This window comes from Oryzias latipes, chromosome 20 (assembly GCF_002234675.1).
Source record: "Oryzias latipes chromosome 20, ASM223467v1".
NCBI classification, from domain to species: Eukaryota; Metazoa; Chordata; class Actinopteri; order Beloniformes; family Adrianichthyidae; genus Oryzias; species Oryzias latipes.
The window spans coordinates 18212143-18228526 of NC_019878.2; the positions used below are offsets into that span (position 1 = coordinate 18212143).

The 16384-nt window shown below is 41.2% G+C and overlaps 1 protein-coding gene across 2 annotated transcripts in view; it reads left to right on the forward strand.

Annotated features, from left to right (window-relative positions):
• Nucleotides 1-16172, forward strand: part of LOC101156367 (serine/threonine-protein kinase OSR1) — a 32670-nt gene extending 16498 nt beyond the window's left edge. For both annotated transcript variants that reach the window (XM_023950451.1, XM_023950452.1), the window contains exons 4-18: nt 2004-2145; nt 7351-7406; nt 8140-8249; nt 8324-8425; nt 8503-8636; nt 8829-8877; nt 9613-9678; nt 9752-9874; nt 11861-11896; nt 12044-12175; nt 12252-12307; nt 12380-12432; nt 12538-12606; nt 14070-14134; nt 14323-16172. In XM_023950451.1, coding sequence (XP_023806219.1) covers nt 2004-2145; nt 7351-7406; nt 8140-8249; nt 8324-8425; nt 8503-8636; nt 8829-8877; nt 9613-9678; nt 9752-9874; nt 11861-11896; nt 12044-12175; nt 12252-12307; nt 12380-12432; nt 12538-12606; nt 14070-14134; nt 14323-14391 — 1262 coding nt within the window. In that variant the 3' untranslated portion in view covers nt 14392-16172. The remainder of the gene's footprint in view (nt 1-2003; nt 2146-7350; nt 7407-8139; nt 8250-8323; nt 8426-8502; nt 8637-8828; nt 8878-9612; nt 9679-9751; nt 9875-11860; nt 11897-12043; nt 12176-12251; nt 12308-12379; nt 12433-12537; nt 12607-14069; nt 14135-14322) is intronic.
• The last annotated feature ends 212 nt before the right edge of the window (nt 16173-16384 follow it).

A 16384-nucleotide genomic window follows, 5' to 3' on the forward strand; every position in this document is an offset into this window, starting at 1 on the left:
GGAATCAGGGCGGGCTTACTCTGCGGCGACAGTTCCGGGCCAAAGGAACTCCTGCTGCTCTGCAGAAACTTTGTCCTAGAAAACGATTGGTGATTGGAATGAGACTTCAATACTTAGCTCTTGCATAAGCTCTATAAATCACTGGATTCTAGATATTGACAAAATCCAAATCAATGCATTATTTAAAAAGTTTTCTTCAGTTGAGGCTTGTCTTTTTTCTGGTAACCCGCTTTATTCCACATCATTTCATTCCCTGACATTTGTACAGTCATTAAGGCCACAATTCCTCCTGGACTTTACTCTGCTGTCTCTTTATGCTGCCGTCTGTCCGTTCGCTCCACTGCAGTTCTCACACTCAGGCTTTGATTTCTTGACCTGCTCTTTCACGCAATCAGATCCACACTCGAGAGGCCTTATTCCATCTTCACTCATTGGCTCCCTGACAGCTCTTTCTTTCTTTTCACCCCTCGGTGCAGGATCTCATTTTCTACCGTCGGTGGACGCTACACACAAGCTTCTCTTTCTCTGTCTGCCTCTGTTCACAATCCCTGCAACAATGCAGTCATCATCGTTCTTCGCTTTAATAGGCCGTGGTTCTGAAATTATGATAAAAAAAAGTGTAGCCAGACAGTAAAACACTGCAGCGGTTATTTCCAGTTTTTGTTTGAGTCCTTCAGCATAGCAGTGTTCTGATTGTGAAGATGTAAGGGAAGTGACCTTTTTACTTCTCTGCTTTGTTCCCATTCACCAGTATTGCACCATTTTCAGCCTTGCAAATACAGAACCTTTTTTTTTCATAGACATGCTCTTTTCTTTGTAAAGGTTGCACAAAGGAAGTTTTTTCTGACGGCCATGTGACTTTTCAGCCAGAACACTGCTGTATGCAAATGCAGTCAGGCTTTGGGACGCGGGTTGACCCGTCTTTTTGGCCCTGAACAGGTCAGGTCACTTAACACACTGGCTCTCCGTTCAATGGCGGCGGTTTACCAGAACCAGCACGCCCTTTTTAATGCAATCTTCTGCATGGTCACGGGTTTTCTGCTGCAGCATTTCTAAGAAAAGTCTTATAGTGAATGCTTAAATGAGTGAAGATGAGGATCACAGTGATAATGTCACACTACAACAGTGGTCTCCAGCCCCTAGGTTTTGAAGCAGTCCGTGGGTCACTAGGTTCCAAGTAGCAGTGAAAAAATAAATGCCTTTTTTTCTTAACCTCACCCTCAAAATTTAGGGGAAACTGGTATCCTAAAAAGGGGTTAAATCGGTGAGAATGTTTTGTCTGGTCTACAAAGGTGAGGACCACTGCTCCACAGGACTTTCAAAGCAGAAGACTGCCAGTAACCACAGTGTATTCTGAATGCAAATATCATCTAAATGTTGATCTACAGAGAAATTTACAGAAAAGGAATAGGGCCACGGAGAAAGAAATTAAAAAAAAAAAAAAAAGGGCATAGAAAATTCTGACTTTTTTTCACAGAATTCTGACTTTAATCTCAGAATTCTGATTCCCCCCCCCCTCAAAATTCTGAGATTAAAGTCAAAGTTCTGAGAGAAAAGTTGAAAAGTCAGAATTCTGACTTTAATCTCCCCGAATTCTGAGAAAAAAGTCAGAATTCTGAGGTTTAAAGTGAGAATTTTCTATGACCTTTTTTTTTCTTTCTCTATGGCCCTAATCATTTTCCGTAGAAATTGCAGTTGAAAAAAAATGCTTGTAAAAAATTGAGCTTAGAAACTAAGCTACATATCTTTTTGAACTGAATTTCTGCACATATATCTAAAATATGCAGCTTCATGTACAGTTATCAGTGGTTTAAACTAGGTTTAAGTGATGATACAGACTATTTTTAGGTGACTTTGTATTTCTGAGCTTCCTTGTGTTTTTCTCCTTTAGTAGATATGTTTTAGTCTCTTCTGCTGATGGTCTCATGCCTAACTTCTAGGATGAAAAGTTGAAGTAATGGATTCTAAATGTAATCGGTGTAATCTGTGTGTTTGCCATCCAGGTTCTATGCTGGATGTGATCAAGCACATCATCTCACGTGGGGAACACAAGTCGGGCGTCCTCGATGAAGCCAGCATCGCCACCGTGTTGAAGGACGTACTGGACGGTCTGGAGTACCTGCACAAAAACGGACAGATTCACAGGTTGGCTTCCATTCAACACACCCAAGAATCCACTTTTTCTGCTTTTTCTCAATGATTCTCTCCTCATAGCAATAGCTTTATGTTTCAATTTCTGTGTTTCGGTGTAGCTTCTCATCGCTCCATTTTGTTTCCCACATGATAAAACCTCTTGTATTTGTTTTTGTTCCCAAACTGATGTGTGGGTTTACATGACCGTGTTTGTTTCTGTCTGTGTGGCCCACTGACGGCACGCCGCCTCCCGTTCCCGTTCGTTTACACGCCGCCGCTCCCAACTGGAACAATGACAGTAAAAAGTGGATGCAGAACACACAAATGAATTTAACTTGAGATACCAGTTTGATTTTGAAATCTTTAAGCCTCTAAACACTCTAGACGCGACGTGGTTTTGCATGTAAAAGCTGCACACTGGCACCTGCCAGACACTGGCCAAAACCCAGCAGCTCTTCAAACATCTGCCTACAGTCCACCAGACCATCTTTGGGGGAGACAGAATTACATAATTACTTTCCTCTTTGAACATGCTGACTCCAACAACAGCTCCCTTGTTATATCCTGGTTTTATTTTGTTTTTTTTACCAACTTTCAATGCTGCCATGAAGAAGAATTTCACAGATAGACGCCTGTTACAGCTTCAGACATGAAGTGATTTAAATGTTATCCGAGTTATGTTAATTTTATGTCATTTTTCTACATAAAATGTACATATTTTTCTAATATGTACATTTTTACTCTGTTTTACTCATTTTATTTTAAGTCTCTAGGTGGCTGGCCATGGTCAGAACGGGACAGAGGATGGAAATTAGCCTAGGCTACAATCCTGCATATTTACAGTGTCTCATTACCTTTAGAGTATTCTACACTGTTTGTTGTATGCATTGTCCCTTAAATAAATAAATACAAATACAAATACAAATGATCACATTATCATATATCATGTTTAAATGAAGCGCTGCACGGTGGCGCAGTGGTTAGGGCCTTTGCATCACAGCAAGAAGGCCCTTGCTTCAAGTCCTGGCTGGGGGACCCGAAACAGAACATCAATGTTTGCTTGTTCTCCGGCTTCCTCCCACCGTCCAAAATTATGCTTCATAGGTTATTTGGTTACTCTAAATTGTCCATAGGTGCATGGGTGTGTGATTGTGGCTCTGCGACACACTGGCGACAGTCCAAGGCTTCTCCTGCCTGGCTGGGATAGGCTCCCCCGTGACCCCGAAAGGGAAAAACGGATTAGAAGATGAATGAACGTTGTACTGTTTGAGAGCTGCTAGAAATGTCTGTAGGTTTCCTGTGGGAGCATGTGAGTTGGTTTATGTTGTGGTTTTAGACATAATGCACCATTCTGTTTCCCAGTTATATCAGTAGATGCCCCTCATGTGGTTTAGCAGAACACGGATGGCAGCCCTGAAGAACTGTTTTCCAGATCACCTCCTTTTCCATCTAAAGGTCAGCAGCACCATTCAGATTTACGGGGGATTTAAGCAGTGAGGCTGCGGCAAGTGGTCTTCTTCGGCAGGACTTCACAAGAGTGGAAAGAAATGAGGCGACATTTCCCTGTCATTGAAATGACGCACTTCTGCCACAAATGCTCATATTTTAGACTTTTATGTAACTGAAACCACTTCAAGTGGACCAGACATCTTCAGCCTGATGATGTTTTTTTTATTTTTTTTTATTCTCGTGCTTCAGGCTGAGATGTCGACAAGATTAGTGGCAGATTTTAATGGCAGCTTCAGAAAGTGATGGATGCATTATCGACTACAAATCTGAATTTCAAATTGATGTTTAATAAAAACGAATGGAAGCCCAGCTGCAGATAAACACAAGGCGTTAACTCGGCGAGTGTGATACAGTGAGAGCCTCAGGATGCAGGTTTCAGCAAAATGTGGCTGCATTATTGATCCAAGGAAAAGAGAGATGTTTTCTTGGACTAAAACCAGCCTTTAACACCATGCAGCCTGCAAGGAGCCATTAGTAAAACGTCAATAAGTCATTACTCCACCTGATGGCTCCATTCCCTTCCTCTGAGTTGGAGATATGAGAATAAAAAGGAACAAAAGCTGATTAACAAAGTGAAGCTCACTTGTTTACTGGTAAATTTGAGCTGGAGTTGAGGCTCACCGAAGGGGAAAAAAGTGTGAAGGTGTCATATGAGGTATTTAATCCGACACAAGATGGCAGAAAAGCAATTAGAGTCTTCTGGTGGGATCTGAGGGGTCAGTGGGAGACACTTGTCACAAGACGGCGAACTGTTCTACTTCATCTTTCACAGCAGCTCAGAAAGTCACGCCTCAGAGCTGCCACGAGTCTCCCAACTTCAACAGTCTGAAGACCCGCTTTTCTGGTGCCGGCAGTGAATTCACAATGAAAAGCAACTCGGGCTGATTTGTTTTTGTCCCTTCCATCCGCTTCGGTTTGCCTTTGAACATTTGTGTTGCATTGTGCCACCTCCTCCACTTTTATTATTATTATTTTTTTTGTGAATGTTGATGAGGGGCTGCACTGTGCAACCTCATCTCAGCACATTACATGCTGCTGCAGTGATGCTCAGACGCCATAGTCTGAAGGAGTGCGGGGGGGCACTTGGACAGCATTCGTCACTCCTCTTGAAGGATGCAGCCTCACCTGTTCGTGTTGAGGAAAATCTGCCAGAGATTTTTTTCCACTTTCTTCTCAAAGTGCAAATTTGGATTGTTGCAGGGGTGATGACATCTACAAATGCATGCGAGCAGGTCATACTGAGAAGTTAGAGGAGATGGTGGAAGTCCTAAGGCTACAAGCCATTGTTTCAGAGCTGGTTTACATTGGAAAGACATGGACGAGCAGGTTTGGTGTCGAGGAACTGACTCCTGGTTTTATACAGACGGAGCGCTTTTAGGATCATTTCGAGCACTAAGGGGGCAGGCCAGGTCCTCTGCTCCAGCATGAGTGTGTGAGTTCACAGATGTGCTTCTGGAAGAATCGGCAAACATTCCCATAAGCTCGCGTTCTTCCCAGAAGACTTCAAGATGTTGTGGCTCCAAAGGTTGGAACTCAAACACAGTGTGGGTTCATTAATAGTTTTTTTTTATTTAACTATTATTTTATTTGTTTGGTTTTGAACAAAGATTTTCTTCGAACCTATTAGAACTGAATGTCGCAGTTCCGCAAATGACCACTGGAGGCTGGCTTCATAAAGTCCCGAAAAACTTGCCTGAAGACTTGTTTAAAAACTATCCATGTTTGTTGCTTTATCTTTTATTCTTAACAATCGTGTGGGTGACACTTAAAACCTTTATGTGGTGACTGTGGCACGAGGTTAAGTCGTCGACTTCTTGTAGAAAAATTCCCCCTGACCACTGGGGTGTCCAAGTGTCCTTGGCGAGACACTGAACCCCACATTGCTCCGGTTGGCCTGGCCAACATGGCAGCTCTGCCGCTGTATGAAAGCGTGCCTGACCCTTTGTGTCTGATTTGGATGCAAAAGAAATAATGTAGTTTTAACATTTATTTTAAATAAACCTGCACCCACACTTTATTCCATAGAAACATGGTTCTAAAAGGCTTCACATGTTAACAATACAAGCTTATAATTATATTGTTTGTTGCAACAAAATGTAACTAGATTTATTTTACAGATTCTTCCACAAACAGTCCATTTAAAAAGCAAAAGTGACCCGCGCTGTTGGCTTCTCTGCATTTTTCTGTCATCATCAGTGTTTTGGAGGTAACTTTTCTTCAAGAAACTAAAAGTTTCTTCACCTTTCTGCAACTTTTTGTCGGGAATTTTGAACCACCTGGCCCGAGTCAATAAATATATTGTATGTTCTTGGAGGAAACTAAAAGAAAAGGAAATATTGGTCAAACAAACAACAAAAATAAAGACACTAAATGTAGAAAAAGCTTTTAAATCTCTTTTAAAACTCTTTCCATTTGATGTAACAAAAAGCTCATCTGTCCGTCACACAGCTGTGTGGTTTTTCCAGAGCCCCTCGCAATGGAATATTATGGCGTCCTCACAATAGTAGCAACTGATTATAAATAGATTCTAGTACGCAACTAAGTTTCACCGCATATAGGTCCCAAACAGCTGTTTCTGTCCGAGCTCATTAATAAAAGCATGTGGTTTGGAGTCTGCCAACATGCTGTCTTTTGTTACCATTCCAGTCGGACTTCTCAAGGTTGCACCGTTGCTGCACAGGGACTCCCCATCTTTTCCTGTCAGATCATACTCCTGATGTATCCCACATGCTGCCTTCATTCATCTGGGATTCAGTGTGTAACGCTAGTTTTCCCCGTTGCTATGGAATCTGCTGGTTATGTAGTCATCTACTGAAATTCTTCTCTGAAAAAAACGCCTCTTCCTGTGTCTATAAACGCTTGTCTTTGTATTTTATGTCACACGTGGGCTTCTATGGAAGATTTCTGACATGTTTTAGAAGCTCAGAATAAAAGTAATACATTTTAAGAGAAAAGTGGAACAAATGTCAAGAACCACATCCTACTCTGCAGCACTTGTTCCCTCACATTTCTGAAAGTTGGCATGTATTTATAGTCATTTAATTTTATTTAGTATTCCATTTAATGTATTTAAAAAAAAAAGTTTAAAACCAGTTATCTGATGTGAGAACCCTCTGCTTTGTCCTTTAGCGCCCTCCTCTGTTCAGCATCATTAACTGCTCTTCTACTAACTGATTTTTGTGTGTATGTGTACGTATAGATGGAAATTTAAAGACTTTTCTTATGTTATTTAAAATCAGCCAAACATCCTGGTTGATGTTCAAGAGGGAAACCTGTCTGTGGATGTTCTGAGGCTTCAGCTTCATCCCTTTTAAAGGAGGGATTTCTGTTTCAAACGGTAGCGCACCGGGGAAAACCTCCTCTGCCACCGTCCTTTTATGTCCTTGCCCATTGCTTGACCCTTTATCTGTGGCACCAAAAGTCTGTTGCCATGACAACGCTGTCTGGCTGGTAAAATTGCTGCATGCACTCTGTGACAGACCGGCAGTCTGTCCCAGCTGAATGCTCTCATCAGCACCAGCGGAGGCTGAGCTGGGGGCAACTGGTAATTATCTCCTGTTTAACAGGGAAACGAAACTGCTAATTAAAACTCGATTTTTCAAAAACAAGCACAAAATGCAGTCTGCTTTTTATTTCCATTCACAGTTTTAACTGGCGCGTGAAAGCTTTGCAAGAAACTGAGGTTTTGGAATCATTTTGTCATTCCAGGGATCTTAAAGCCGGGAACATTCTGCTTGGAGACGATGGTTCGGTGCAGATAGCAGGTAATTTTTTCAAATATAACACTACTGACCTGGAAGATGGATTAATCTGGAGATAAAACATGTTATCAAAGTGTTGCCCTATTTGATGTCTAGGGGTACCTAGAGGAGCATAACATTAACGTTTTTGCCCCTTTAAATTAATAACTAAAACACCAAAAGTTTGTCTCCATACAAAATTAACACAATTATTTACAAATTAATAAATACCAAAACAACAATAACTTAAAAAGGGGAAGCAAAAAGGCTTCAGGATGAACCAAGGCCAATACAACAAACAAAACCCCACCTAACTGAAATCTGCAATCTTACCTGTGAATGAAAGAAAAGGGAAATTAATGACGAAACACTAACCTCCCTAGGCTAACATAAGCAGGAGTTCACCCCTACAGCTTCACTTAAACATGACTACAAACAAAAGAAAACACAGAGTGGGCCTAAACACAAAACTACAAAGTGCAACACAAATGAAAGAACAGGTGATGAAGAGCGCCCAGCTGCAGTGGAGGCAGGTTGCAGCGAAGCTCCCTTTCTTCAGGCTGGAGGGCCACATGGTGCTTTTAAGGCTGCCTCCATCAGCTTAGGTCCAATGGATGCCACAGCCTTTCCAGCACCACTCCTGAAAATAATCAGACACACAAAGATCCACAAACACAACAAAGTCCCACTCTGATATAGAAAGAAAAGAAAATGCAACAAATACAAAAAGTACATTCCGTGTTTTTTTTCTCCTCAGACTTCGGCGTCAGTGCCTTTCTAGCTGCTGGTGGAGACATGACTAGAAACAAAGTGCGGAAGACGTTTGTGGGAACCCCGTGCTGGATGGCCCCAGAGGTCATGGAGCAGGTCAGGAGGATTCACGCTGGGTCTGCTGAACCTGTCTGCTTTTGCGGCAACGCAGCATTTTTCCCTCCCCGCAGGTGAGGGGCTACGACTTCAAAGCAGATATCTGGAGTTTTGGGATCACCGCAATCGAGCTTGCCACAGGCGCCGCACCTTATCACAAATACCCACCCATGAAGGTGAAAACTTTGTGGCAAAGTTGAACCAAAAAAAGCCCAGATTTGGGTTTTTAGTCACTGTGCTGTTGTGCCTTTAGGTCTTAATGCTGACCCTGCAGAACGACCCACCAACTTTGGAGACCGGCATCACGGACAAGGAAATGGTAAAGAAATATGGCAAATCCTTCAGGAAGATGATCTCTTCGTGTCTACAGAAAGACCCAGAGAAAAGGTACAACTAGTTTCAGAAAAAACAGATTTCTCACTCTCCAAAGAGTTAACCATGCTTTACTATGACTTCGTTCGTTTTTCTGTCAGACAGTGTTTTTACTTTCCTTTATTTGCAGATTTTAATAATTAAAATGAGCAGAAAAACATCATTTTTTCTGGATTCTCACTTAAGTGCAATTCTGTTCGTTTTCAGGCCAACGTCATTGGAGTTGTTGAAGCATAAATTCTTCCAGAAAGCTAAGGTAGGAAAAAAAATCTGCCCCCTTTAATTTCCTTTGGTTATTTCTACCCTTTCAGCTGTAAAAACTTTGATTTAATCAAAGAACGCCACAGATTTATTGTGAATCAAACTAAGTATTTTAGTTCCTGGGAGGTTTCTGTGATCCAGTTTGCGTATGTGTGTTTGTGTTTGTGTCTTTGCACTGTTCTTTGCCACACTAACAAAGGCAGGGATAAACAGACTGTGGCCGGCCTCCGGCTGCCCAGCGCCATAGCAACCAGAGAGCAGGCTCAGCAAGTCTGGATCACTAACTGCAATGCTTTGAATGAACAGCAGATGGCAGATGTTATCACAGTTTTACAGAAATTAGGGAAACAAACATGTTTTTTTTAAAAATCCATATTTATTTTATTTCTGTTGTTACAAGAAAAGCCTGCTCGCATTGTGAGAATATTTTTCTTCAAGCTCAGGTAAAGATGAATTTTCTTTGGGACTCTGAGTTGTGAGCACTTTGAACTTTTGATGAGGAAGAGGTCTTCTTCTAAAGACCTGAATGGCGCCCCTCAATGACCTTGACTGGAGTGAAATGAGGTCTTTTCAAGCGAGGCAGTCATGGCTCAACAGAAAACAAAAATAAAATCTTCGTTTAGTTCCTGGTTTATTATCCTGATCTGATGACAGGACCCTCACCAGGGTTTGAACATTTCAGAATGAGCAGATCCAGGTTTGACGCTGGTTTCTTTTTTCCCCACCACAGAACCATGAATTCTTACATGACAGACTACTGCAAAAGGCACCCACAATAACGGAGAGGTCAAAAAGGGTAAGGAGGGATCCAATCTTGTGCTCTGTTGCTGAAGATCATGAACTCAGCTGTTTGCACCTATGGCGGTCAGGTGCGCCGGGTGCCAGGTTCCAGCGGGCGTCTCCATAAAACGGAGGATGGCGAGTGGGAGTGGAGTGATGACGAGCTCGATGAAGAAAGTGAAGAAGGCAGAGCAGCTGTTGCAGCTTTGAGGGTGAGACCCGACCCTCCGTTTGCCCGTCTCCTGCACTTATGGATCGTTATTACCCCCACGCGTCTTCCTCCCTGTTCTCCTGCTGAAGTTGTCGTTCTCGTGTCTGTGCGGTAGCATGTTTGTTGTGCGTCTCTCCCACCAGTCTCATCTCTGTGTGTTTGTGTGTGTGTCCTGACGGCCAAGGAGCAGCAGGTGAAGCCTGTTAGTGCCCCCAGGCGACAAGTGCGCTTCTCCTACCCACTCGAGCTGCCTGCATCCAGGGTTGTTCACTTGCCACCATGATACAGATGGCATTCCCCTAACAAGGAAGGACTCCCAGAGGACCGCAGAATGTGGGAGAGCAGAGAAAGGCAGTTAGAAATGCATTAAACGGCCGGTAGACATTTATATAAATGTTAAGATTTATTGTTTATAGGTCAGGCTTCTGCAACCTCTGGAGCCACACTTTACCCCCTCTATTATGGCTGAAGAAAAATAAGAAAAATAATAATAATTTTAATAAGGAACATTTAAGTTTGGCATCACTCCACCAAGCATCAAAGTTGATCAGAGTCATATTTGACAGAATGCCAAGCAAAACGATAATTCATACATAAGGTGCACTGAATTATATGGTGGCCTGTCCGTTTTTTTTTTGTTTTTTTTTAATAATCAAAAAGGGTAACTTTGTTAGCTCTGATTTAATTTTGCTTAGTTTGGTTAACAAATTTATGCCTAAGAAACTGTTAAACATTATCAATTAATTTATAGTTAGGGGAAAAAAAGAATTCAAAAAAAAGAAAAAAAAGAATTCAAGAATTTAATTATTACCAAAACAAAAATAGCAAAGGGAAAACACAGAGAAAGTGGGAGATCCCATTCCTGGAAGCCATCTGTATTTCCATTTCTTTCATAAGTACTGACCTAATCATACACACTGAGGACAAAGCAGTTTGCTTTAGCGGCTTTGTAAAAATGACACCTAATGACCATCAAGGACTTGAAATCACTTCTCTTTCTTTGTAACGGCCTGCATGTTGGCAAACTGAATTGAAGAATATATGAAGTAAAATAAGCAAAAATTACCTTTCTGAGTATTTTTTCGTACAAATCATTGTAAATCAGGAGCAGAGGAAATAAATGCCGTTTTGAAAATGAGCTTGTTTGTTAGGTAGAAAATACGCTGGGCGGGCCACAAGCTCCCCGCTCCAGGCATTCACGGGGAGGGGAAAGGGGCAAATTTCTAATAAACTACTGCCATTCTGCAGAAACGATGTCCCAGAAAGTTTTTTTAATTTTAGCTAAAAACGGCATAATCACAATTCAAACACCACTTGAAAAGCTTTTACTACAGATCCACAGATCATTGGAGTGGGTCTATCAGGATGTTTCAAAATCCGACTATCCTGAAATAAAGAACCATGCAGAACAGAATCACACACATGAAGCAGGAGTTTATCCTGTTTATTGTGTGGAGCTACAGCCACAAACTCATCGATTGACCCAATCATATCATAGTTTTTCAGCTCAGTTTGCCCACAGCGATTCTTTTCTGTCTTTTCCTGCATTTCATGGAGATCATTTCTTCTTCTTTTTCCCTCCAAGTGGTCAGTTTGACTGCATAACTATGTGGCTTACTCCTGATTCTCTATTGATTCATGTTCCTTCTCCTTTTTCTCACTTGTTTACAGCTCTACTAGAGTTTATTACAGTGTTTTTGGTTTGGAATCACAGTTTTAAAGGTAATTTTTTGGTAAATGAAACACTTGGCCAATCCATGATCTTACCTGCATTGAAGCTGTTGTGCGTTGTACAAGGGTCAAACCAAATCTGGTAATATTTGATATTTCCCTGATGGTCACACGAACAGAAGTAAACAGGTGGGCCCTTTTGTGTGATTCCTTGCTTTCCTGTTTGCGCGTTTGCTTGGAAGCGCTCTGTTTTTGTTTTGCGGAAGTCTTCTGGGTGGAGACCCTCTCTGAAAATGTGTCCGTCTGTCACCTACAGTCGCCAAGAGTGAAGGAGGGACCCGAGAACTCAGAGGTCAGAGACTCTCCTCGTTTGGGCTAAATCCATATCTGAGTTTTTTTAAACCAAAGTTTGGGAAGCTTATGTCTTAGAGATATTTTCATATTTAAAAATATACTGAGATCTAGTTGGTGAGAGTCAAAGAGTTTGTGTGTTTTCCAGATGTTCCAGACTCCAGAGTCTTTCACCAGTCAACTGCAGTTGGTGGATGCAGGTCAGACTGAACTACCTCAGCCCCCACCTGTCAACACTCAACCCCCCGGTGAGGCTTTGCTCTGCGTTCCTCCCACTCAGGTCAGCCTCCTTAACCTTCCAAACACCAAATTCTTTTTTTGGTTTCATAATTTGATTCAAATCTGTCGCTCAACAGATTTCCTCGTCCTCGGGCAATGTTCAGTCTCCCATCAGTTTAGTCCTGAGGTTAAGGTGGGCGCCATTATTTTATACCACAGCAGAACCTGTTGGACTTTGTTTGAATTCTTTCTCTTGTTTGCTCAGAAACTTAAAAAAAGAACTAAACGACATCCGCTTTGAGTTTATGCCAGGGAGAGGTAAGTGAAGCAACAAAAAAAAAACAATTCTACTCTGTAATTTTTGCTGCTCTGAATAAGTTTAACTGTTTTTTTAATGGTTGTTGTCTCATTGTGGACCTTCAGACACAGCAGATGGCGTCTCACAGGAGCTGGTGTCTGCAGGTCTGGTGGATGGGAGGGATGTAGTTATAGGTCAGTGGTGCAAATGCTTCATTTCTAGTTTTTATAACTCATATTAGAAAGCAAATTAGCTAAACCTCTGTCAGAAATCATGTTTCTGAAAGAGAATTTACCATAAGATCTCAACTTACAATCAACAGCTTCAAGCTAAATATTACATAAATAGATAAATGATGCTCGTTAGCTTCACTTTTTGTTTTTAACAAACGGGATGATGGTTTTAAAGCTGCAGCTGACATGCACACAAGGTGATGGGGTCTCATTTAAGAAAATCACCCTGGGTCTCTGAAGGATGAGTAAGATATCTCCCGTTTAGAACAGGTCCTGTGTGCTGTTCGCAGAAGCTTTTCTCACATCACGCCAGTCCTGACTGGCAGACAGGAGGGAGGGACTTCCTTCTGGTTTAAACCCTAAATCACACTGGTGCGACTCTGTTGCGTTGACCCAAAAAATATAACGTTCATTCATCAGTCGGACCGTTTGCATCGTCTCGGTCATTTCTGCGTCTGACGTCTGTCCTGCCGCAACGCAAGTTTAACATAAGTTTAATTTCCAGTTTGTTGATATGATTTTTGGGCAAAAAACAGGTCCGGGTTTCAAAATAAAAACTGCTGTTGTACTTTCAAAATTAAAAAATCATGTAAGTTGTTTTATATTTAAGGAGATGTGCCCTTGCGAAAACGCACGCAACACTGCAGAAAACCCCATCGTTCATCTTCCCACTGGACGACAAAAGTTTAGGTTTGGAAGTAGAAAAACACAACATAATTTATGACACAAAACATAGGAAGGCGAAGGGCGCTGGGCCGATTGCCAAAGTTTTGGATGAACTATGTGACACAGTTGTGGAAGGACAAACTATTCCTCCTGAGTCAAGGAGGGAGAGGCGACAGGGGGGATGGACCAGAGGCGCAACAGAGACTAAGTAAACTAACAGACTCCCCATGGAACCCAAGGGAGACGCATTGCAGACGGACCAATGTAAATCCAGCGTTAGAGTCGGATGTTGCCTCCTCCTCCTCAGTCTGAGTAAAAGCACCTCTTTTTGCTTTTAGGGAAGGAGGGTGGTCTGGTGAGATAGTTCACACATGTGTCAAGGAACCAGGGTTCATCTCTTGACCTAGAGTTCTATTTTTACATTTGTTTCGGTGTCTCACTGGGGGATGCAGTGACTCCCGTACTGTCAGACAAACCACCAGCCATTTGGGTTGTTTCTGGGAACAAGAAAAGGTATTGGACTGAAGGAGGAGAAGGTGACGTCCTTCTAGAGTACCGGTAGACGTCACCTTCTGTCTGCCAGACTAAAGTGGAAAAATCTTCACTTTAGTCTGGCGTGTTCCCATAGTGAGATACCAAAACGAATGCTGAAAAAGAACTCAAGTCTGTGTTAACCGGCTCGTACATGAGGTCTATTGCTAGTTTATTGATAAAAATGTTTTATTCTTTTGGACTAAAAGACATTTTTTTTGTTTCAGTTGCTGCAAATTTGCAGAAAATAGTTGATGAGCCTCAAAGCAATAAAAGTGTCACTTTCAAACTGGTGAGTCAAACACATCTTCAGGATTATCCTTTCATATTAATATTTGGATGGAATTTCAAAAGAACTTTTCTGAATTGATATTTTTCAAGTTATTAAAGTAACATTCAAAAAGAGAAAACAGATGAGCTGAAATGGAGTTTGGAGATGTTGAGCTGAATCCAAATAATCCCTTCCTTCTCTTCTTCCAGGCCTCCGGAACTGAGGAGGTTCCAGATGACATCAAGCTGATGGGCTTTGCTCAGCTCAGCATTAGTTAAACTGTTGCTCTACTTGGAACCGTGACTTGCCTAAAAAAATGTGAAAATAAAAAAAAAAAAAAAAAAAAAAGAAAAGACAAAATTTGTTTCATGCATTTCCTTTCCTTTCCATGGCTGTAAAGAAACCACTACTGCCAAAGAAAAACCAGACCAGTACAGAACAGCGCCTGGTTGGAGTCGGGTGGTCAGCAGATGTTTCGTTTGTTGTGAGAATCACACAGGAAAAGTTTACAGTGTACTTGTAGAAGAGTGAAAGCATCTACACGTAACTATTTAATCATTCTGGCTTTCCTCACTCTGATATTTTCTTTCTAACGTGATGCATTTGCACAATCCGAACTAAAGCCCTTGAATCCTAATAAATGTAACAATGCCTTAGGTTCATCAGAACTACTAAATGCACGAAGTGGGAATATTCCCCGTTATCTGTTGTCTGAAGTGTCCACATGTCCACATGCGGGTGCTGCTGCCAAACATTTCACTTTATTTTGAAAGGTCACAATCGTTTTACAGGATGTGATCCGTGAGAATGAAAAATGCCAGGATGCCCCATCTTTACGATTTTAACTTAAAAATTAGGATTTTCTTTCTATTAATATTAACAGTGACATCTAAAAAAAAAATTGTTAGAAAAGTAAAAATGAATCATTTTGGTAGATTTTCACATTAAAAAGGCAGGATTTTAGCTTAGCAAAAACTACAAAAGTGGGCAGACACATCACAAACAGGAAGCCTTGTGTTTTTTGAAACATTTAATTGGTATGTCTGTTGCTTACGCAATTCTGTCAGATGAAAGGTTCTGTTTGGTCAAAAGTGGCTCCTGAATACTAAAAATTAAGGTAAAATGTTGTGCAGCAGCTGAAACTTTGCGTCTTTGAGGAAACAGTTTCACATAATCTTAACGAGAAAAAGATTTGAGTGCAAATTCGTTTTTGTGAATGAAAAGGTCTGATTTCTAGTGTGTAAATAAAACATTAAGCTTCTTTTTTGGTCTGATTAAGTCGCCAAAGTTTCTTTTTTTTTTTTTTGGCCTAGAGTTTCAGCCCTCTGCTGTGGTCACAAGCTGACGCTGGCGCAGCCTCACACAAATTAAAAAGTGTCGCATTTTTTATCCTTTTGCCTTTAAAAAGAAAATTCTACTGTGGTGCCAAAGCTGTCCTGAAACACCTCCCTGCAGTTTAAGCGAACCTCTCCTGGTTTCTTTGAGCTATTATACAACTTCAAACACCTGTTCTGCCCTTTTTTATTTTTTTATTTCATTAAGCAAAAGCCCAGCCATGATTGTAAACCATATGAATGATTAGCTTTGAATTGTGATGGAAAAAAGGGCAGTTAAGAGCACAGATGTTGCACATGTGACTGCCTTTTATTGTGAAAGTAAATGTGTCTTGCAGTTTGGCTGGAAACAAAACCACAGCAGGAGATTCATTTATTGTTCCACTGAAATGTGAAGATCTCAGATCCCAGCAAGGTTTTAATATTCGGTTGGTTTTAATGATAGTGTCATAACTCTGCAGTTGCCATATTAAATGAAATGTAATAAAAAAAAAATTGTCTTGCAGATGAAATGTTTAGGAGGGGAAATGTTGTATTTTGATTATGAAGATGTTAAAAGCCTTAAACAGATAATGAAGCCCCCCCCCCCCCCCCCCCCCCCACACACACACACCCCAACCTTTTTATTTGGTTTATTTTGAAGTTTTGTTTCAGACCTTTATTGTCTGCCTGTCACATGTAAAGATTTACTGGAATAAAGATCTACAGATTGATCTTGTGTTTCACTCCTGGCTTTTCCGTCTATTATTCTAATGATGTTGGTTTTGTTTTTGCTTACGGTGAAGCTAAATTTAGTAACCGACACCACAAAAACACATTTGTCCGAGCGACAAGTCGTCACGGCTGTAACATAGTTATTTTCTCACCTGTTGTTGTTTTTCAAGCTTTTCTTTACTGTTTTGAAGTTCAAAGAATGTTTCTTTAACTTTTAATCAGA